At 46.0% G+C, this 24,176-nt stretch overlaps 1 protein-coding gene across 1 annotated transcript; it reads right to left on the bottom strand.

Annotated features, from left to right (window-relative positions):
- Nucleotides 1-19,953: 19,953 nt before the first annotated feature.
- On the bottom strand, nt 19,954-20,997 carry LOC120849788. The gene has a single exon (XM_040222024.2). It carries the CDS (start codon nt 20,995-20,997, stop codon nt 19,954-19,956), a length of 1,044 nt encoding a protein of 347 aa, XP_040077958.2.
- Nucleotides 20,998-24,176: the final 3,179 nt, after the last annotated feature.

Genomic DNA, 24,176 nt, shown 5'->3' on the forward strand with positions numbered 1-24,176 from the left:
GAAATGGAATTCGAGCGTGTTTTCGTTAGCTTCGATCTCCAGTTCTGGCGAAAAAATAACGGTGTCGTTATCGGGAGTATCGGAGGTATCGGAACGATGTACTCTAACTCTCGAATATCAGGCAACGGCTGCAAAGAGGAAGCTTTACTTTATCTTCGAGGTAAATAGCACTTCCATTGCTTCGCTAAAGAAGCTCAATGCTGAGCATAAATCATTCGTGAGGTACACTGTGGCACTCCCATCCAGTTCCTCAGTCCAAAGGATGTTCAGCGTAGCAGTTGACATCTTTAGTAAGAAATAACGCAAAATGTCTAACGAGATTTTTGAGAGCCAGCTGTTGCTCAAAATATTCAAAATCAAGAAATGGAAAAGGCGGCAACATTGAGAACTTGAAGAATCTTCTCCTGTTTGTTTCTTACTTGAGGACAATTATGTTGGAAGTAACGCCACGAAAGTAATGCATTACTTTTTGTGGTAACGGTCACTTACTTTTATGTGAGAGCAATTGTAATTGTAATAAATTACAATTTAGCCTAGAGTAATTGTAAATGTAATTCCTTACTATTTTTCAGTAACATGCACAAGTCTGATTCTAACCATTCGTTTGATACGAGTTTTGTGTTGTGCGTATAACAACTTCCGGTCGAGGTGCACGCCGTAGTGCGTATAGCTTTACTCTTGTTATAAATACATAAATATATACCTAGTAATTAAAGGTTTATTTGTATAAATCTATAAATGTAAGTTTTTTTTCTTCATTAGCAAAGATCAATACACCCGCAACTTTTCGAAATGAACGCAGCACGTGACCCCAACTCGGAATGGGAAAACCATTTAAACTCCAACTGGGAATCCCTCCAACCAGTTAATTCCTTAACTGGTCCCCAGTTCAGCCCTACCCGTTCCCCAACTTGGCCTGGTCAAATCACTTGACTCCCGATTGGGAATGGTTCAAGCCATTTGACCCCTCACCTAGTACTTGTTGGACTCCTATTTGTCCCAGCTGATTCCCACTTGGGACCAGCTAGTCCCAGTTGAAACCAGTTGAGATGCCATCCGGTCCCAGTTAGATATTTTCGCATGGATGCCTTGTAGAGTTTAAGGACACAGCATCTTTATGTGTAAAATTTTCAAGGCAACACCCTTAACAGTTTGAACGACTGAGGTGGCTCCAGCTGATAAGGTTGGGTTGACAGTCAGCTTTGGTGCTAATGTGTGCAGGTCCTCGCTGTGTTCATGGGCAAGTAAGTGCGGAACGTCCCGGGGAAGATGGCCACGCCAGGATCCAGCAGGACCAGAAGGAGACAATGCCAGGGCAAGAGTGCCAGTGACATCATCTTTGCGTCACGGCGCAGGCACGTGGGTCGGAGCTACCGCAGTTGGCTGCACCTACTCGGGCGGAGCCGGCTTCGATAACGCTAATCCACGTGCCGGGCCGCCGGTATGCAAAGAAAGGAGCGGAACAGTGACTTTACCGGCACTGTTGCACAATGTTCCAGGTTCAGTTTGATGGCGTGTATCAGGGTGCCATTTCAGGACCCCGTAGCACCTACTAGGAATTTCTTTATCAAAATTTGACTGCACTGCTAAAACATATTGAGGTTAAAGGGGTCATGAAACGCTTTTCCAATTTTTTCTGTTTCGCTTTCCTCCTCAACTCATAAATCGCGCATTCCACCAAACAGTTCAAGGAGACGAAAAGAAGGGAGGCCCCTCTCGCTCGGAATCTGGATTGTGTACCCGGACAGAACCATTGTCCCCCTAGAAGATTAGCCCGTCGCTCAAAATTCAGACAAAAGTTGCTTTCCCCAACCCGTTCACCCCGAAGCTGACAGTGCTGTGGAAGCTGCGTTCTCGTTGGGCCAGCCACACTTGCCGCGTGAGCGTGGCAAATGTGGCTGCAGAGAATGAGGTCAGGTGATGAAAGGGAGGCGGGTGATCGGTCCGGCAAGCGCGTAGCTTCCACCACAATGTCAGCTTAGGGGTGAAGGGAATAACTAAGGTCCGGTTTCGTGTGGCGTCAGTTTGGAACCGATGACGCGCTTTTGGGACCGCGGATGTATCATAGTGAAAAGGCAGAGAGCTTATGAAGGGTAGGAGCTTCGCAATAGTCCGCTGTGTTTTCAAATTTTCGCACTGAAAGCCAGGCTTTTGACTTCCTACCTCTTTTCTTTTGGCCCACTGAACGATGTGCTATTAGTAAAATCCCAGTCTAAAATGATTTATCCCAACCCAAAAATCGTTTCATGGGCCCCTTAAGCTTCAGTGGACCTATTTCCAGTAAGCTTCTGCGTATGCGTACACTCCCACTGTCGCCATTTTCACAGGACACCGGGACGCGGTGCCCTGCGAAATCGACAGCAGCATTGTCAGCATCAATCTTCGTGAGTATTTAGTCTATTTTGACGCTTTGTTTTTTAGTATCGGTAGTATGGGGTATAAAAAGCACCGAAAACCGATACAACGGCACGATGCTAATGCATTTTGACGGGCGGAAGCATGTTCGGCTGCCCTTCTATTGTAGTTCGCAGACAACTCCCCAGACGGCGGTCGTTACTCCAAGAAGGTCGATTCGCCAAAAGCAATATGTGACCTCAAGTGAAAAAGTAAAAAATTAAATAATTTTTTGTTTCTTAGCTAACTAATTACCTAATTTCCCCTTCTTTTAGTGTCCACCATGGCTTTATAATCTTGACTCTGATGTTTTCATTTTTTTTTTAAAATATAGTTGACCATTGTATTGATACTGTGTTAATTGACCCATTTCTTGAGCTCGGCAAACATTGAATGGTGAAATATCCATCACAGTCAGTTGGCTAATTAGCTAAATGTTTTCAATTAACTTTTCAATTACTAGCTCTACAACTACTTCTCAATTATTGAACATGACATGGCCCTTTGTTCTATTAGTGTTAACTATTCACTGTAGATCTATGATGCTTTCAATCTTTTCTTAAATTTAATTTAGGTCTCTCGGCACAGCCTGACCGCTAGAGAGCGCATTCTCGGGTGGCGGATGGAGAAATGCTCTGTGCTAGGAAGTTGTTTAGAATGATAATTGGGGTTTAATGGTGCAACAAAAGCATGGGCCATATTCTGCCAATGAAGTTGTGTAAGCAACTTCCTAACACAGGATAACTATTCGTGCCCCTTGACCATCAGGTTTTTTCATGTTAGAATGAACTTATTTAAGAGTGTTGTGTGAAGCAGCGAACCAGGCCTACGCAGGGGCTAAGGATTTTGTTGGGTTTGAAGTCTCGAACAGGAGACTGCCTTTTAAGCTTACAATAAAGGCTATGATTTCTTGTCTCACTCTGCTGCACGTGAGCCACCATGCAGGCTCATTTGCTGCAGTGTTTGTCTATGGGCTATTTCCCCACTTTGTTTGCATATTGCTAATGTGTCATTTTCGCTGATTGATTCAGCCTTCATTATGGTGAAATAAAGAGAGAGAAAGCGTATTTTGTTTTTCAATTGTGACATTCTTGATCTAAGAAAACATTGCAGCATCATCTTTCGCGCGCCGAACAGGTTATGTTGCTGCATTATCTCAGGGTGCCTACCAAGTTGTCTCTTCAGAATTCTCCGACTTTTCCAGTAGAGTTTTGTTAACCTGGCCACATAGTTAGTCTATGTAGAGATTGCCTCTATTCTGTGTCAGAGCGACGGCTGGGGAAATTATAGCAAAACGTTTGTGGGCCTCACATCTGGTAACAAGAAGGCTCCAAAACCGAGGCAAGCTTGATGCCTTGAGGACTGAGAAAGTTGCTACTTGTGCAAATCGGCTCTGAAGAAACCAACAACTAAGCAATACTGTACAGTCCGAGGATTCTTTCCGAGTCTGAAGTGAAACGGGGAGATGAGAATTGTGTGTTATATTGTGAATGAATTGTTTCACATTACAAATCAATTTTCATGTCGTTCACTTACATTTGGTGGGGTGGAAATTTTTCTTATACCTTAGTAATGACATTAACACACTGCATCTGATATCAATCCTGCCCCAACAATAGCTAGCGCACATGGGGCCCTTTCAACCTTTCTGGTACTCCACAAAGAATGCCCGGCACTTCTCCGCGTGGACCGGAGCAATGCAAGGAAGCTAGCCGCGAGAGCACTGGCGTTTCTCCGCGTGCACCGGCACAGCGTGGGAAAGGTTGCCAAAAGGGAGCTGGTGCTTTCCGCATGCACCGGTACAACGTGGGAAGGCTTACCGCGAGAGCACAGGCGCTTCTCCGCGTGCACCGGAGCAATGCAAGAAAGCTAACCACGAGAGCGCTGGCGTTTCTCCGCGTGCACCGACGCAACCCGGGAAAGGTTACCAAAAGTGTTTTTTTTTTTCTTTATTGGACACAATGTGCAGCATACAAATGCCATGTCAATATTCATACGAACCGCCCAAAAACTCATGGGCTAGCTAAAAGTCCTTCATATGTTTACACAATTCAAACAAGTGTGCCCAGTCAGGCGCTGTGTCAGGAGTCCTGCAGTACACAGACTGGACCTGAGTTACCACATCAATAAAATGAAAACGTGCCTGTTTAACGTGCGGGTCTGCATGATGCAGTTCCATTCGGGTTTTCCATAGACTAAACAGACCCAGGACTATAAACATATCATAGGGGACCGTGTCCCCTTTATCGACTGGCAGGAAACGAATTGTTTCGTGCGTTATAACCAAGTCCTTTTTCAACGTTCTCTGTAGTATGTCCCAAAAGAAGACCGCGTCCCAACAATAAATGAAAATGTGCTCTATTGTTTCTGGCGTCCTGCACAGGAGACAATCAATCGACCAAGGAACAAAAAGACCCTTTTCCTCCAACCATGGTTTGACAGGCAAAGTACCGCTATGAAGTTTAAAGAAAAAAGATTTGACAACGGGCGGGACAGCCATCTTTTTGACGCGACACAACACATCTTGTCTCGGACAATGGCTATAAACTGAGCGATACAGGGGCGTGGGAAAAAGAATTTCAACTAAATCCCTTGACAACTTCTTTTTCTTGACGCTATTAAGGTATTCCAGAGAAAATCGCGATTGTAAAAATAAAGCAGCATCCTTCACTTCTTTCAAAAATCCGACCAGACTCAGAGGTTTACCACAATCACTGGTAACTAACATGGCGGGCAGGGAATTAGCTAGTTTCATCTGGATAACAGTGCGCAGAAACGGGTGGTTCTGATCACGCAGAAAACAGAAACGTGAAACTAGTTGTCTAACGTACAAGTGCGTGAGTCCCAGTCCCCCGGTCTTGACGCGGCGAAAGAGGTTGTCTCTTCGCATCCTCTCCCAGCTGGATTTCCATATAAAAGTGGCAAAAACTCTATGAAACTTTTGGATGCTTATGCGTTTACATGCCAGAACCTGTAAAACGTACCATAGCTTCGCTATGAGGAAGATGTTGCATACCGTGGCACGGATAAAAATAGATATATCTCGAGTAACCCACGTGGCGGTCTTTGATTTTAAATTCTCCAAAACTTCGGTCCAATAGGGTGTGCTGTCCTTGTAGTGTTGTAACGGCACTCCGAGATAGGTGGTTGGAGTGCTTGTCCAGTCAATTCTTGCAAAAGACAATGGCTTTGAGGTCCAGTTGCCGTGCCAGAACCCGCAACACTTCCCCCAGTTGACCGCGGCTCCTGTGGCATCACAATACTCATTTGTGATCTTCACAGTTTCCTTTATGCTTTCTTTATCACTGCAAAAAACGGCAACATCGTCCACATATGCTGATACTTTAACTTCCACCGTGTTTAAGGTGAAGCCTCGAATACTTTCGCAGGCTGCAATTTTCAGGCAAAAAGGTTCCAAGAATAGTGAGAAAAGTAGAGGCGACAAAGGACAGCCCTGTCGCACCGATGTCTTGACTTCTATGCGTCTTGATAAATAATTGTTTATTACCAGTCTTGTACCACAGTTATCATAAGCCATGGTCACGCCTTCCAAAATTACGTCCCCGACATTTACGTGTGATAAAATCCGCTTCAGCACGTCGTGCCGAACCCTATCGAAAGCTTTTTCGAAATCCAACTGAATCATGGCCACGCGGCTACCCCCCACTGTTTCTAACATACTCCTTGCTACGTGTATGTTTGTTTGTATAGACCTCCCTTGTATGCCACAAGTTTGATGATCTCCAATAAGGTCAACGATGACTTTCTGAAGGCGGCGCGTGAGGACTTTTGTAAATATTTTATAGTCTGTGTTGCACAACGAAATAGGCCTATATCCTGTTACACTGCGTTTTTTGACTTCGTCGTCCGACTTCGGTATAAAAATTGTATGGGCCTCAAAAAATGAACGTGGCAGTTTATGCTTTTTGTAGGCTTCTTGAAATATCAAAAGCAGTAAGGGGCTGACAGATTTTTTGAAACATTGATAAAATTCCGCGCACAGGCCATCGGGCCCCGGCGTTTTCTGTCGCGCTAACGAATCAATAACTAGGTCGATCTTTCCTACAGTTATGTCTCCTTCTAGCCATGTTTTCGCGTCCTCGCTCAGTTGGGGCATGAGAGCAAGGAAGTCATCTAGATTTTGAAAACCTTTAGGAGGCGACCGTTCGCCAAAGAGCTTATTATAATAGTCGACAAAGCCTTGCTGAATGACCTCTTTATCCCTGCTTATTGCCCCATTGACCTCAATTTCACGGATTTCCTTTGACAACGCATATTTCTTTTCATCGGACAAAGCTCGCTTGGTGGGCTGCTCCCCCAATAGGTACTTCTCAGACCGTGAACGTATTACTGCCCCTTTGTACTTTTCTTGGTATATTTTGTCTAGCTCTGCTTTAATGTTTCGTATATCTTCCATGCTTGTTCCTGGTTTTTGGCTCTCTAAGCGGTGAAGTGTTTCCAGGTTCCGTTTTAGTTGTTTTTCGCGCTCTCTGCGTTGAAAAAGAATGTTGCTCGATCTTTCGATCGCTACCAATTTCACTTCCTCTTTTAATACTTCCCACATTTCGCCTAAGTCGCCGCCCCTTTTGCTAACGTCACGCAGTAGTCCGTCTACAGTATCAATGAACTTTTCGTCCTTGAGTAGTGTTCTGTTGATTTTCCAGAGGCCCCAATTGAACTTTGAGGCTGCGCTTTCTTTTTCCCCTATTTTAAAGCTTACGAGGCAATGGTCCGAGAAAAAAACTGGTTGGACGCTATACTCACGCACTTGTTGTAATAGGTCACACGATAAATAAATACGGTCAAGACGAGCGTGGGAAGAAGCTTGAAAATGGGTGTAGCGCAGACTATGCGTTGGTGCGCACGATCTGCCTACGTCATCCAGGCCACAAGAGATTACCATGTCTCTCAAAACGCTCACGCTGTTATCACTTATCGCTGTCTGCGAGGACTTATCGCTCTCATCGCAAACACAGTTAAAATCACCCATCAGAACAACTGTTCTGTCACAGTATACGTAACTATGTAGAAACTGAAAAAATTGTTCCCCGTCTCCCGCATTATTCGGTGCGTATACACATATAACTCGCCACTGAACACTTGCCAAATTAAAATCGCATAAAATAAAACGTCCGCGATCGTCTGTAGTCACATGTAAGTTGGAAAGATTGATGGATTTTTTCATAAAAAGGAAACATCCCGCCGAAAAACCAACCGCATGACTCACGCACACTTCATATTTGAAAAGAAAAGGCTTTAGCGCAATCGCAATGTCATTATCACTTTCCATTTTAGTTTCTTGCACTGCAAGAAAATCCGGATTCGCGTCAGATAACAAGCGTTGCAACTGGTACTGCTTCTTCCTCGAATTTAAACCACGTATATTGAGGGTGGCAAATATGAGGGCTATATTAAAATTTGCGGAGATTAAAGCAAAAACCGTACAACTACACTGTCAATCTGACAAAGAAAAAACCCACTCACGACCCTATTGTTCTTTTTTCTGGACGCCTCACCGCGGTTCTTCCTGAGGCTTGACCTCCACCGAGGTTCGAGGCCTTCCTCCTTGGTATTTGCCCCTCTTGGACATGACCGTTCTCCACCTTTCGAGCACCGTGTTCTGGAGCCCCGCTGGGTGCTCGTCGTCCGGTGTAGCTGATGGCGGGAGAGGCCGCTTGGCAGAGCCGTCCACGGCCTCCATTTGGACACCGTCATCCTCGCGGTCCGCCTTTTGGGCGGGGGCTACTGACGCCCGGTGTGCCCGGTGTTCGTCTTCTTTGCCGTCGGGTTCTTGGGGCGGCAGAGGGTGAGTAGGCCCGCTGCCTGCCGTTTCTTGCGTTGGAGTGACGTTCGCTTGGGCTTTCACCAAAGCTGGGGGTACTTGGGGTTGGGCTGAAGAAGTACTTGCGGATGCTCCACCCTGACCCCGAGGTTCCGGGTTGATGGTGGTCCCTCCGGCTTCTGCCGTCGCCGCTTCCGCCTCGACCTGGTCCATGATGTGTTCCGCCAGGTCTTCTTCCGCCCCCGCGTGAGCCACGTCGGCGTATGTCCTGACACACTCGCTTCTAGTGTGCCCGAAGCGTCGACAGCCTTCACAGCGGGGCACACGACACTCCTTCCGGATGTGGCCGGTCTTGCGGCACCGAAGGCAGAGCGGCGCCCGTCCTGGCGCCAGGACCAGCGCAGTGCAGCCAACGAGCCGGAGCTGATGCGCGAGGTGCTCAATGGTGACGCCCTCTTTTAGGGTTAGTCTCACCGTCCTCGTGGTCGACTGGACTCCCTCGAATCCGCCGACGCGCCAGGTCTCTCGGGAAACTTCCTCGACTTTGCCGAAAGGTTCGAAGGCTCGCTTTACGCAGTCGTCGGGCAGGTAAAACGGAATCCAATGCAACTTGAGGCGCACTTCCGCCCGGTCCGGGTCGAGGATGATGCACTGCCTGCCTTTAACTTCGAAGGCCTTGACGTCAGCCAACTTCTTTTTGGCAGCGGGTGTCTTCAGGGTCGCCAGCCATACGTGGTTCATCTGAAATGAACCAAACGCAGCTATGTCCTTGAGCACTCCTGCGTTCACCAGCCCGGCCTTGAAATCTTCGATACGGTACGGCCTTGCTCCGATATCGGCGTGCAAAAAGACAGAATTTTGCAGATGCTCGCCCGCCGGGATCGGGGGCATGATAATCCTGTAGTCCTCGCTGCTGCGTTCATCCTTGAAACCACGGCTATCAGCGGCCGTTGATACCACTCCGACGGAGCTCATTGCGATACGTCTGCTCGCCTCGAAAGCCAAACGACGAATCCAGGTTACCAAAAGTGTGCTGGGGCTTTACGCTTTCACCGGTGGAATGCGGGAAGGCTTACCGCGAGAGCACAGGCGCTTCTCTGCTTGCACCGGAGCAATGCAAGAAAGCTAACCGCGAAAGCGCTGGCGTTTCTCCGCGTGCACCGGCACAGCGTGGGAAAGGTTTCCAAAAGGGAGCTTGTGCTTTCCGCATGCACCGGTGCAATGTAGAAAGGCTTACCGCGAGAGCACATGCGATTCTCCGCGTGCACCGGAGCAATGGAAGAAGGCTAACAACAAGAGCGCTGGCGTTTCTCCGCGCGCACCGGTGAAACGCGGGAAAGGTTACCAAAAGAGCGCTGGTGCTTTCCGCATACATCGGTGTAATGTGGGAAGGCTTACCACGAGAGCCCAGGCACTTCTCCGCGTGCACTGATGCAATAAGGAAAAGCTTAACACGAGTGCATTGTAGCAAAGTATTAAGCTTGATACTAGCATTGTATTGAGAACACCACAGTTTGGAGAGACGTGGTTAATTACTCCAACAACCTGAAAGTGCACTGTAAAGGCTAGCGTTGGCAACTTCCTGTTCATGGCATTTTCAAAAAAAAATATTTTTACTATCGAAAAAGATGAGACGTTGGCAACTTCCTGTAATGCCGAATTAGAGCGCAGCTCTTAAAGAGGAGGAGGGGAAGGTATGCCCTTCCTCCCGATCTGTACCCTCTTCTCTTCCCATGCTCCTCCCCTTGTCCCCTGCTCTTCCTACCCTCCCTTCCCTCCTCCTCCTGTTCCTCTCTTGAGCCATTTTGATTTTGCAATATACCATACTAAACAATCTGATATTCCTGGGTTGGGCAGTATAGCGGTACAAATGTATCGCGAAAGTATATTAGAAATACATTTCGCATCTGTATTTCTGTATCGCGATACATTTTTTTCACCAGTATCTGTATTCCTGTATAGAAATACATTTTGAATGTTCCTTTGTATCGCGATACAATCAGGGTGAAATGTATTTCGTTACATTTCTTGAGAAATACCCCCCCCTCCCCCGCCCCCGAAACAAAAATAAAAATCCAAACGCATTTTCTTTTTTACTTCTGAGGGCATTAGGGTCAAGAAGATGCTTGGGCATTGTTACCATGCTGACCAAGGTTCCTTCCGATTCTCCAAACTATTTTTTATGCGTGCTCTTCTCTCTTCTGAGAAGTGTTGCGTGCTCGGGGACTCGAACCAGGTGGCGTGCCAGGAGTGGAGTCAGAGCATCTTGTGCCGCAGGTTCTTAGGTAGGGCTTTCTTGAGTCGTTGTTTGCTGGCATTCAAAGCCCGCTGCTAACCGTCTCTCTTGCCTTAGCGTACACAGTACACCCAGCCGGCAGAGCTGAGTCACAGTCCGTTGCAGCACGAGCCTGGCGGTGGTTGACTTGCAATAGTAGCAAGACTCACGCAGTGAAGTTCAACACATATTCGAATGCGTCTGCGGCTGCGCCCGTAATATTGCACGGCTCAAGGGTACGTCATCAGCCGACGTGAAAGTAACCCGCTGCTCTGGTGATCCGAAACCAGGACGGAGGTCAGACGTGGCCTCGCTGTGCCGACCCAGACTTCGTACACCTGCGACTCGTCGCGAGCGCGCTGTTTCTCGGAGAGCTCGCACCTGTGCCGGCAATATCAGGTCGCAGTCCACAAGGTCTCTATCTTGAGTATGCAAGACGAAACTTGAGGACTGCAATCCTTGCGTCGGTGGCGGAGGTTCGGTAGGATGAACCTTCGCAACAGGGATGCCACCGTATCGTTTTATCAACCGTAACAGAAGACATATGTTCCAGGATGCTTTAGGTGGCCCACAATTCACGAAAATTCCGAATGACACTGCCTGCAAGATCTTAACGAGGTAACCTACAACGAAAGCACGTATTGTCCTTTCATATAGCAGCGTGGTAAAACTTCATGTTCAAGGCCACACCTACAGATAAAAAATACTAGTTCTTTTCACTGTGACGTCGTGTGATCAATGTTGACCGGGGCGTCCTTATTGGACAGGGGCGTGGTGACGCTGTGATGGGATTTAGGATGACATGGAATTTATTTAGAGGTCGAAGGTTTTTCGCATCCGTCGTCAGAGACAGGTTGTCAGGGACCGGACTGCGGTCGGTCCTTGATGGAACGTTTTTTTCGAGCCCACTGAAGACTCCTTGTCGTCCGTAATCACTACCTTCAAGGCAAAGTGCCAAGGCTACGGGAAAGTAATTTCAGGATCAAAAACTTCGACTTCAAACTTCAAGCTTCATCTAATTTGGCGTCTCAAACAAATTCGAAAAATGTATTGCAGTATCAGTATTTCTGTATTTGTATTTCTGCCCTTCCTAAAATGTATTCCTGTATTTGTATTCCCAAATACTTTTTGCCTCTATTTGAAATGTATTTCCGATACGTATCCCGATACACTTTTGCAGATATATTTCAGTATCAGTATTTTAGCTACTATTTTAATGCATCTCAGTATTTGTATTTCCAAATACATATTTCAGTGTTTCTGCCCAACCCTGATATATATATATATATATATATACAAGGTGTTTCAGAAAACGCAGGCCGAATCGCTCCTGCGAAAACTACTCATCGCAACGAAAAAAGGCTTGTGGCGTTTTGGTCCTGGGCCAGGGGCCTATTTAGGAAAACTATTAAAGTCCGGGATAAGTAAGTTGTTAATTATTATTGCATAACTAACTTTTTCAATCTTGTGTTTAAGGGCATAGTTTAAATTAGAAAATTGCTCAGCATCCTCGAAAAGCACGAAGTCAACAAATTGCAGAACGATAGAAGGCACGCGAAGCATTTTACGGCTTTCTGAAAAACTGCACAAAATCGACGGGCTTTAACGTTTCGGTTTGCTATCAGAGCGCATCTCAGCCCCGGCGGCTCCGCGCACCGCGCCCCGTGGAGAGATAGTGCAACCAGCTTCTGCTGCGCCGCGCGATGACGGCGCAGCGGTCTGTAACTACTGCAAGAAGCAAGGCTACTTTTCGTTGGTATGTCGCTCAAAGAAGCGCCTTCGATCCGTGGAGCTTCACTCCGTTGCGGCGGTGGCTCGGAACAAGTGGTACGTTGAGGTCCAGGTCAACGGACACCCTCTCGCCTTTAAAGGGATGGTGAACCGAAATTTGGATTTCAGAAAACAACACAGGAGCTGTAGGCGGGACGCTACAATCCCTACAACATTACTCGTAAGGCGACATCTCAAATCGACGACCGTATTGTGAAAAAAAAAGGTCAAGATAGAACAAGGTCGACGAGGCACGTGACGTCAAAATATCTTGTTTCCTCCTCTCTTCGTTTCGCCCCCTCAAGGTGGCGCGGCGGAGAAGACGCAAGGCCGTTCCCTCTCCCTCTCAGAGAAACAAGACGTGAAAATATCTGTTTAATGCGCCTTCTTTTTTTTGAAAAATATGGTCATCCGTTCGATATATCATTGTATGATTGATGCTTTGATGTTTGTAGCATCCCGTTGCACGCTTTTGCCGCCGTGCTTTGTTGAATACAGATTTCGGTTTAGCATCCCTTTAAGGTGGACTCTGTCACCGACGTTTCTGTCGTTCCGCACTTGTTTCCTGGCTGCCCAGCCGTCGTCCACAAGCAGTGTGGCGAGGAATTTTTAGTACCAAGGAAACAATATCTGAAGCTTCTCAGCACCTTTTCTGCGGCACTGTCTTGGAGAGTCAGACACGTCAACAAGCACCTCTACGGCGTTGCAAAACAAGAGCTGCTCCTTCTTCTTGGCTATCCCACCATTGTCGCACTTGGCGTTGTCAATTTTGTCGGTGCAGTCACACCGGCTCGGACCGCTGCTCTGCCGGACACAAAACCTCGGGAAGTCCCTCCAGCCCTTTTCGCCTGCCTGGGCACGTTCCTGGACGAGTACACGATCCGCATCAAGCCTGACACGGTACAGTATTCCCTCAACACAGCCCGGCGTATCCGGACACCCATACGAGACATAGTCAAGACTGAGCTTGACGAGATGGAGCAGGAGGGTGTGATCCGACACGTCGACGAACCGATGGACAGGTGTGCAGGCCTTGTCGTCGTACCAAAGCCAGCGGGGGGTTACCGTCTTTGCGTAGATTTGACCAAACTCAACCAGGTCGTTCTGCGTGAGCGCCCCATACTCCCCACCGTCGACCAAACCCTCGGACTTCTTGGCGATGCCTGCGTTTTTTCGAAGTTGGATGCAACTTCAAGCTTCCACCAAGTCCGCTTGGCCTGGGACTCCCAGAAGTATACGACCTTCATCACTCCGTTTGGCAGGTGCTGCTATAATATGGGCATGGGTTTGGCCAAAGTGACCGTCATCTACGAGCTTCTGTAGTGCCATCACACGGTTATTGACAGACAAACTTTTGTCCTTTTTTTTTGAAAAGTATACAATGATGGGAGTGCTGCGCCATTTGCACCAAATTGCGCCATGATGTCAAGTTTGCTACATCTTGCGCCAAAATGCTGTTTTGCTAAGAATTGAGCCACACTTGCGCCAAGATACGCTTAAAGCAAAAAAAAAAAAAAAGATCATTATTGGTCGACTCTAGTATTTAGAGGTGTAGAAGGAAAGAAACATTTTACAAATATTAATTTAACAGCATCTACGTGTATAGTTTGTTTGCTCTTAGATCAGAGTACATGTCCGAAGGCTCGAACACATACTACCACAAGCACATATGCTAAAAGTGGAAGTCACGGTATATTCGCTTCATTTGATTGGTTTAACCAATCAAATAAAGCAAACCAACTTCAGTGTTTCATCCTGTTCCATTTTACAAGTTGGGACACCTTTAGCGATGCCGGCAAGATATTGGACGCTGTGCGACACAGCTGACGCAAGCACAACATTATCACTTTATAAACTAAAATGGAAAATTGTGAAGCATAAAATTGTATTGCTTCGGTTGGTTCCCAGAATTACCAATATAATCTTTGAATTCTAAGAGGAAAAAAAAGATTGTACTAACTCGGTTGCGCTGCTGTACATTGCACACAGTTTAAGCCGCAGATTGCCCGCACAATTAAAAAGAAAAGTGTTTGCCATAGGACATAAATGTGTAACAAAAATTGGGGTCGCATTATCAGCTTTCGAACAGTGGGTCTAGGACGGTACCTCGTGCTCGGTTTAAAATATGTGACTGCAACATATATTGTGTTATGTACTTAAGGTGGAGCTTGTGACAGAAGCTGCAGAGGATGCTGTGGTCGTGGCCGCAGCTAGTGCAGCGGCTGAAGAGGCCCCCGAGCTGCTGAAGAGAGCGAGGAGGAGAATGACCTGCCGTCCCAAAGGGGTTAGGCTGCCCAATGGTAGTGGTGCTACCTTTCAGCCTGCCAAGCACTGCAAGCGTAAGAGTGATGGGCCGTCAGTGGCCATGCAACTTTTGCAGCTCCACAAACAAGCGGATGAGCGTAGTGCAAAGCTGGCTAAAAAAGAGCTGAAATACACAAGGCGCGCTCTTCGTCTACAGGAAGAGTCGAATGCGATGCAAAGGGAGATGGTAGCTTTGATGGCTGACTACTTAAAAGAAAATCAAGCCGAATAGTGTATCTATTGTTTTTAATCCTATGTTACTTCCATCCTTTCGAACAGTTAGGACAGTTAGGAATAATGTTGCATATTTCTCCAGCGTGTGTTTCTTTGTGGGAATGTACAGGCGATGCCATAATGAAACAGAACAGCAGAGAGGCAGCTGAACTACATTGAAGTGCTGCCTATCAGCACTGGCTAGAACACAAAGGTACACTCTACGCATGCACACGTGCCATCCACGATGGCCTCCGTCTTTTCTTGTACAGCACTCGTATTATTGGTGGCTTGAGCGTGATGAAACGCTTTTCGCAAGAACTCCGCCTGGTGCTCTGCTTTCAGGGGGCAATAACGCTTATTGTACCGTGCAGTGGACGAATATGTCGTGCTGTTCAAGAGCGTCTCACTTTTCGCTATCACGCGAAACCAAGCTTCGTTTGTCAGTACATAAGCAAAGCCAAAATTTCAATGCGAGAAAGCAAAACATTAAACTAAAACACAATATGAAGGGCCCTCCCTTGCTGCGAGGATTACGTTCAGTTGCATTTATGAAAGACGCATTGTGTATGGTTCGTTGTAAACCATATCGTCACCTTAGAGGGGAACAGGACACCACATCGCCCGTTGACACAGCATCTTTCGTGTGCATGGAGGATTGAGATATGTGCCGCCTACCAGTAATTTGAATTTGTGTTGTGGGACAAGTAGCATCACATATAAAATGGGCGCCTTCAAATGCTTTCACCTCGCAAGGCGAGACGCACGTGGACAATGCGAAATCGCCCTTCACTCCGAGTTGTGATTATCATTATCACTTCTGAGAGCAGAGTACCTGGCGGTACCTCTTAAAACAGCCTTCCGTCGCTCTAAAGCTGCCGGTAATATGAGGAGTGACAAAGGAAAGACTGAGGCTAGCGCGAATAGCACATGCGCACGCGCAGAGAGCGCCTTTGTGTTCCAGCTGGCGCTCATAGGTAGCACGTCAATGTAGTTCGGCTACCGTTCCGCTGTTCCATTTTTTTTTCTAGCATCGTCGGTACATTCGCGCTCGTCCCCTTTCATTGATGCCCCTCGCTACCACGCCCTCACATTGGAGTAATCTGTTAGAGGATATCTAACTGGCTTGTGACTGGGCCTAATGCCCTATACCTTTGGCAGTAGTCAATCATTGGACGAGACAAAGTTTAGATCTTTCCGTTCACTTCGTTGTTTTTCTGCTGCACCTTGAGGGTTGGTGTTCCCATGTTTAATTCCGATGAGCTCACATGTGTTGTTACTTTTTTGTTTTTTAATCATGCTGCAAATGTTCTTGAGCACTCCCTGTGTATCTAAGGACATTTGGGCTTTTGTACAGATAACCAACACGGCACCTGGCACCAGTGAAGGACCGAGGATTAATTTAGATTAGCTAGGATCTTTTGACGTACAAACAAAAGCTCAGGTGCCACAGTGCCTTCTCTGCAATAAGCCTCCATCATATTGCGCAGCCCCCACCATTTGTCAGTGATTGCTGTGACGTACAACTCTACTAGGGTTTAAAACGGCAGTTTCCAGACCAGATGCATGAAAGGGCTGTGTTATTAACATTGAAACTGTAATATTTTTGTGTACTTATTATGTCTGTGATACGACAATGTAGTGAAAAAAAGCAGTGAATTGAAAACAATGAAAATTGCAGTATCAAGTCTTGCATGCTATTCAATGTAGGCAGGGTATCCGGCATGCCGTTGTGAAAGACTGGATTTTTATTCCGTTTCAGGATCTTTATTGCGAAACTAAAATGCAAGTTAGCCAGTTATGCTACAAAAATAATTGACACTATGCCCCAAGTGGAAATTGTCACCAAAGCAATAATAAAGCCTGTATTTTATGTGGAACACCTGTGCACACAGACGTTTATATTTAGCACTTACATATATTAACCTTCATAGTCCTCTGAAGGTAGAATATAGTATTTTGTGTACGCAGCATTTTGAGGACCCAGCAATTGCAATACCACTATTATTCCAAATGTTTGTTTCTATCACAATACCTGTTATTTATTATGCAGGCCACACTGTCGAGAAGTAAGGTACAAAGTGTGCTTCTGTTTCAGTCGAGCTACATCACAGGTTATCTTGATAGTAACTATTATATTTTCAGTTCCATAGTCTGCGTGCTTATTGCGCGAGATCAGAAATGGTTTGTTATGTGCACCATGCTACTGTTGTGAGCAATATGAAAGAGAACACAGGAGCGCATGCCAAAATAGCCTGTAACTCTACCTGTGGCGTTATGCGGCAGCGGCCTCTTGAAAGGTGGAGAAAGCGGTATGGTCCTCGTCACTACACTGCTCCATTCTCTTTCCGGAAAGCCACGACATATCACCACAAGTAGGGTTCCAAGTAATTTGCCACGCGCTCCCGTGTTCTTGTTCATGTTGCTCCCGATGGTTTTTGTGTTATGTGAATGTTCAGTGCAAAATATGGGCTGGCGCAATAAAAATATTTTTACTGCATTTGTGCATTAGAAGCTGGATTAGCAATACCTGGAGGTTTTGATTTTATGAAATGAGAAAGGAATCAGTATTCGTGTTTCACTTCTGTACTTTCCTCATTTTCTGTCACATAATAAAAATGTTTGATCTTGGAATTGCCATTTTTGACAAAGCTTCAAATTCAGTTCATAGAGATGTATGCTAATTAAACAAAATGGGAAGCCAACATTTTGTTTCATTCTGTCCTATAAATTGTCTTATCTGAATTTGGATTTCAGCACCAACACGTGACACTGTAAAAAACAAACAAACTAATTAGTCGTTAGTTGCTTATACAGCAGGAGTTTAGTCTGCCAGAGCATGGCGACATTGTTACCCAAAGTAGCTAAGCAATTTAAGCCAGTGCAGTACGACTGCTAGCCTGGGGTCTTTAATGTGCACCACGCAGTAGTAATACAAGACCGCACGCCGGTACGATACTCATCCAGATCGAGACGTTCAGGGGTGGGGATTGAACAAATGATCCCTGGTCTCTGCAACGCAAGCTTTTGCCCAAATGCTCCGAGCTGGTGTGTGCTAGCCCACTCGGCCACCGATCCTCCCAACAAGATGTAAATAAGTTCTGTAAAGTGCACTTGCCCGCTGACTGACGATGAAAGAAAAGACGAGTGCTGTTGATATCGAGACCGTAACTTAAGCATGGGCTATATACGAAGGGATTATATGCAATGATTTCTTGCAGCCCCAGCTTCAACACTGAACCAGATGACTCAAGAGAACACCAGACGAGCAGACCTAATGTCAAACTGCCATGAATAGAGCTTCCCAGATACTATATGGAGATATTGAAGATCGGCAAATGTTTTGGGACCAGTTTCAGACTTCGGTTCACATCTACCCAATCCTGCACCCAGTCGACAAGTTTAGATATTTGAACACGTATTTAGCTGGTAAAGCCGAGAAAAGTAATTTGTGTATCAAATGACACCTATGATGTGGCCAGTTAGCTACTAAAGGAAAAGTCCAGTCAACCCACCCTGATGCGCAGTGACCAGGGCTATGCACCTTGCACTTGAGAGTGATCAATCGACACATGTAACCTTTCTTGTGCTCTTTTCGAAGGATTTTCATACATCTTTTTGAAAAGCCTGCTGGCCCGCTGACTAACAATGAAGATAATGACTGATGTCGGGTATCAATGAAATGGAGCAGATTATCAGTCCAGATTAGAGCGAATTTAATCCGGATGCCCTAACAAGCCCCGATATATTTGCTTTGCAAGTATTGTACATACACCTTTTCTTACTTCGCGAACGATTTATCGGGCGGTCCATGCCACGTTTTTCCCACTTTCACTAAATAATTTTTGAAACAAATACGTGAGATTCATAATGGTCGAAAATCACCCAAGCTTTCCTCTACACGAAACGAACAGCATTCACCTTCTCTACTTGCTGCCACAACGAGCGGTAGTGTGACCTGGAGCTGGTTTTGTGCCGCCAATGTTCGTTGTAGCCAGACACTACGGTTGGCAATATGAAGGACATACGCTGTGCCGAGGAATTGATTATTCTCGAGCAAAAGTCGAATGAAGATGCAGGGCTCGTGTCCAATACATGAGTTGCATTACGCTGAAGCGCTCGAGAGTTCGCCCCCTTGATTGTCGTATCTATAATCCCCATAAGTACTTCAATGAACTTCACAGAGGCAAAAAAGAAAGAAATAGTCTGCTTTTACTCTTGAAATTACATGGCAGTAGTGAAACTTGTGGCTCGGTAGTGCTATATACGAGCATACCTTTGTGGCTCCTGTGTCTATGCTTGTTTTAAGTGCATACAGTTTGAACTTAAAATTCTTGCTTGCCCCATCCAGATGCATCCTTAAAATTTCAAAAATTCATGCATGTCCACTTAGATTCTGAGGAAAGAACTAAATACTAGGTAAGCCAAACATTTTCGGAGAAACAGTGCTAGTAAACCAGCCTCTCATTTATTTGTCCAGTTTGCCCTCCTTGGTATGCACTCATGAGCGCACACTCATATGTCATATAGAACATAGCTTTATTTGAAGAAAATACATTTTTGAATGAACAATAGCAAGCCGGTGAAAGCCTCAAGGGCTTGTGGACCTGGCTCGGCAGGTGGAGATACAAAAGAAGAACACATTGCAGTAATCTACGTTCCAAAAAAGTGGAAAGAGTTATTTGACTTTTAAAATTTACATGGAATCACAAAATCAATTTGTGGGGCTAGAGAAAAAAAAATTCTTGATACACATGAAACAAAAAAAAAAAAAAAAACACTTCATTTCAGAGCTCCAAATTCCGTAATGCTTTCCTGAGCTTTTGCCTCAAAGTTATGGATTGAAAGGATACCGGTAGGCTATCAAATATTTGTGGAATGTAATACACTCTCGTGCGCTCACCATAGTTTGTTCTGGTCCGCGGCCTATATGCTAAGTGACAGTGTCCCAGGTTACGTGGTAGGAACCTACGGTGACTTAAGCCTCAGATAATGCTCAGCAAGTGCCTGACGCACTTGTCCTCCAGAAGCACAAGCTCTATTCGTCACTCTAGCTGGTTAGCTGGTTGTGGGCGGCTTCTGTCATCCTCTGCCATACCGTCGTACCAATGTGCGTAGCATCTGTCCTGCATGTCCTCACAGATGTTGTGGAATACGACGCAGGTTCGCACAATCTTATTTTCATTTTCATTGGAGCATTCCAGGTCCTTGTGCACTATTCGGGGTAACGAGCCTTCATCTTTCCAAAGACATTTTCAACTACTCGGCGGGCACCCGACAAACAACTATTGAAAGCCTGCTGCCTTTCGTCAACTGCTGAACTGTATGGGTAGGGCTTCATCAGGTGCGTGTCCAGAGGAAATGCCTGATCACACAGGATGATGGGACCCACGTCACAACCAGCAATCTGCTTGGTTCCGACCTTGAAAAGGTCGCTCGCTATTAAAGCTGGCAGTATCGACTTGCGAAACACTGCAGAATCGTGGTTGCGTCCAGGTGATCCAACATTAACGTATAAAAACATGTCATTGTGGTCGACGACTGCCAGGAGGATCATGCTGTACCAGCCTTTATAATTGTGGCAGTCGTCTGCATATTCTTTCGGGGGGCATATTTCGATGTGACAACCGTCCAGTGCTCCGACTCCTTGTGGAAATTCGGTGACTGCAGTAAAACGCTGCATATGGTCTTCCAAATGATCGGGCTTGGGGAATCTGACGAAGCGTGGCTCCAGCTCGCTGAGGATGACGTCACAAAACCCCCTGAATATCATGCTCACAAACGAGCGGCTCACTCCGAAAAGGTTCCCAACGGTCCTATCTTCCGCAGAGGTAGCCAACCTATACATCCCAATGGCGACACGTTTGGGCAGCGGTATCGCTGGTCGCATGTTGGTGTCTTCCTGCTGCATTCTCGAGCACGCGCTCACGACGTACGAGAATTTCGCTCGTGAGACACGAAAGTTCGCCTTGAAGAAAGACTGCGGTAGGCTAGGAAGAGTGGTCTCATACCAAGAGGGTGGTCGTGGGTACTCCCACATTTCTCTCTCGCGAGTCGCCGACAGCACCAGGAGTCCAATCTCGTTACACCTTTCCTCCGCGCGCTTCCTTTTTCGTCTTGCGTTGTTGATCTCCGCACGGACATATGCCAACTCCAACTTTCGTTGAGCGAGTGTCGTCTGCAGCTGGGCGAAAGCTATCCAACACTCGCCGTCGTCTTCGTAGCGCAAGGCAGGGTTCCTTGGCCGACTCAGAGCCATACCGTCCTATTTATCCCTTCCGCAGTGTAAATATAGACGTAAATGTAAGCTAATATTTAAATACAAAACAAGAAACAGCGGGAACGAGGGCAAAAGTCGACCATCAAGCCAGGGAAAAAGTCGAGCATCAAGCGAGGGAACACAAATAGACATAAGTTGTCCCCTTCTTAGTTTAAAACAGGCTGTGTGTAGCGCCATCTATACTATTGGGCTCAGACTAAACACAATGTTTTGGGGAGAGTTTCAGATTTCACTGTCTGCGTTGGTCTCGACCTCGTTCGTTTCCGGTTCCACTTTGAAACAAGCTTTTGTATTATTGTTTGCTATTTAAGCTCGCAAATGCAATAAAATAGTCTGTTGACACTTTTTCTTTTTGTAATACAGTCTCATCTTTTAAAATATGTTTCTATTTCGTGTGGGTCACGTGACGTGTATCCCAACTGGGTTCGGGAAGCCTATCAACGTGTAGCGCCGGAAAACTCAGTTGGGTTGAATGACAGTTGGAAAGTTCTCACTGTCATTGACTCAACGACAGTTGAGAGCGCCCGTGTAACTAGGGTATTAGTGCTGCTCATTGTGCGCGGCATTTCTTAACATTTTCCCCAATCGTTCATTGCTTAGCGATTTGTGCCTCTTGGTAAGCGATTAACTACTTCCGAAACAGCCCCTAGTTTAGAATCACATCTGCGTCATTTCCACCCTCTGAAACCCGAATTTCCTAACAACCGAATCTACCGATACAGAAACCTTCCAAGATGTATTATAAAATGCACAATATTTACATTTTATAAGGTGGTGAAACGTACATATCGCCGTCATTGTCATTACCGCCACCAACACCGTCATCCTGGTCCGTATTGCCACGCGCGCCGTCGAGCGAGCGCGTGTGTGACCGAGTGGTTAGTGTGCTTGACTTTCGTGTGGAGGACCAGGGTTTGATTCCTTGAAGCGACACCCGTCTTTTATTTAATATTTAAATTTATAATTCAAGAACCCTGTTGCTTGTTCGAGGTCCGAATGCTCTACGGGCCGAATCTTCTACGTAGATTGTTCCAGAAGCCCATGCGTGAAGATAAGGGATCCGCGTGGCAAGCCGCAGTCATTTCGTCCCAGCGTTTGATCCTGCTGTTTCAACGCCTGCGACGCCAACCTTTGTCTGTCATCCTTTGGGCACAAGTTCGCCCCACTAAACGTTTAGTTTGCTTCAGTTCTCACTGCCTCATCAATTGTCGTTTGTGACGGTATTATCATCATCACGAGGAACCCCATGAAAAGCCCAGGCCCCAAAAATGTTTGATCCGACCCTGTCTTCAGCAGATCACAAGGCTCAGAGCTGTTTCGATGCCTTCACAATTTTTTGCTCGTGTATCCGAAGTCTGTTGAAGGTAATAATGTTGATAAGGTTGTGATCGTAATTTTCAGGTATGGATTTGGTCTTAAGTTCACAGTTGAAAAACCTCTGGACACGAAGTTACAACCTAGACCTTTCGTTATGTCTTCACAGAAACAATATATGCTGGAATTTCTCACCTAGGAAAAAAAAGTAATATTTTAATATACGTCAGCGCATTCAAAAGTTCGCCAAAGACACTTAAGACAACTTACGTGTAAGAATCCGAAAGCATACCCACACGCAGCACATTCCTACAAGCAGCGCGCCACGTCGTCCTTTTACACACGGCGCTCCGGCAGTGACATCACGCAGTCCTACTGCACAGGCGAGGTGAACCCCACCGGCTTCACAACGGCTTACGTGACAAAGCATCTGAATTCTATGCTTTCACCTTGAGCGCCCCTACCGGCTTTAGTGACGAACCATCTGCATTGCTGTGCTTCGTCACAGCAACGTAGATGATTCCAAAGGATTTTTCTCGTTCGGGTCACAAGAACGAGACCCGAACGGGTCTCGTTCGTGAGACCCGTTCTGAAGCGGTCCAACCGAGTAGTTGATGAACAAGTTTCACTTCATCATACCCGCCATGGTTCAACGCCTAAAAATGCCCGCCATGATCCAATGCCTTAGCAGTCCGACAGGCTTTCTCTCTTTCGGGCCTCCTGAGGCTTGGTGTTGAAGAGGCACAATAGGGTATCTGATGATCGAGATTGATTTAATCGTGCACGTCATGGTTCAACCAATAAGCAGTACTATATTTTATTCGTTCTTTTTTTTCTCTCGTTCAGACTTGTGGACGCTTTGTGGTGAAGCGGTCTAATCCGGTATTTGATGACTGAGGCTCATTTAATCATCCCCGCCACGGTTCAACGCCTCAGCAAGCTGACAGGTCTTCTCTCTTTCGGGACTCCTCAGAATTGATTCAGAAGCGGATGGTTCAACGCCTCAGCAGTCGGGCAGCTTTTTTTCTCCCTTGGGCCTCCTGAGGCGTGACTCTGAAGCTGTCCAACCGGTTATCTGATGGCCGAGATTTATTTAATCATGCACTCCATCGGTTCAACGCCTAATCATACCAACAGGTCTCCTCTCGTTCGCGACTCCTGAGGCTTGAATCAGAAGCGGTCCAACCGATTATCTGAGGATCGAGATTGATTCAGTGTTGGGTAAAGTACATATAAAAGGCACTTCAAGTAAAGTACAAAGTAAACGAGACGTAATCTACTTTAAGTAAAGTAGTAAGTACACTGGGTGCAATGTACTTGAAGTAAAGTACTATAAATGCAAAGTACTTTAAAAATAAAGTACAAGCATTTTAATACAATTTTTCATGATGTCCTTTAATTCCCAGTGATTTTTTAACTTGTATGCATTGCCCAGGGGTAATCAGGGGTGCGAGACTTATTTTCAAAAAACAGCGGAGAATATTTGATAAAGTCAAGTGGCCACAGAGTTGGTATTCTCTGGAATGGAGCCGAATACAGAAGTCCGTCTTTTGAGTTTGACGCCCCTTGCACTGGATTGTTGCTCTACAAGGAGAGAGCACGACGTCAGCCCCGTAGCTTTTGCAAGCATCTTCTCATAGAAAAGTATCCTCTCCTTAATGAAAGAAAAAAAAAATCGGTGAGTGTGCAAGCGAGCTGGTGATGATTAATCATAAATTCACACCTGAGATTGCGGTGTTAAAAAATTAAGAAACGTTCAAATATAATAAAAAGACAAAAGAGAATGTCTCAAAACATTGCAACGCATCCTCTTCTGTTGACTTTTACTTCGACTTGAAAATTTA

The sequence above is a fragment of the Ixodes scapularis genome, unplaced genomic scaffold, assembly GCF_016920785.2.
Source record: "Ixodes scapularis isolate PalLabHiFi unplaced genomic scaffold, ASM1692078v2 PGA_scaffold0__279_contigs__length_252992795, whole genome shotgun sequence".
NCBI lineage: Eukaryota > Metazoa > Arthropoda > Arachnida > Ixodida > Ixodidae > Ixodes > Ixodes scapularis.

Coding starts and splice junctions, on each gene's coding strand:
- LOC120849788 (XM_040222024.2), bottom strand. CDS start 20,997: ATGGCTCTGAGTCGGCCAAGGAACCCTGCCTTGCGCTACGAAGACGAC.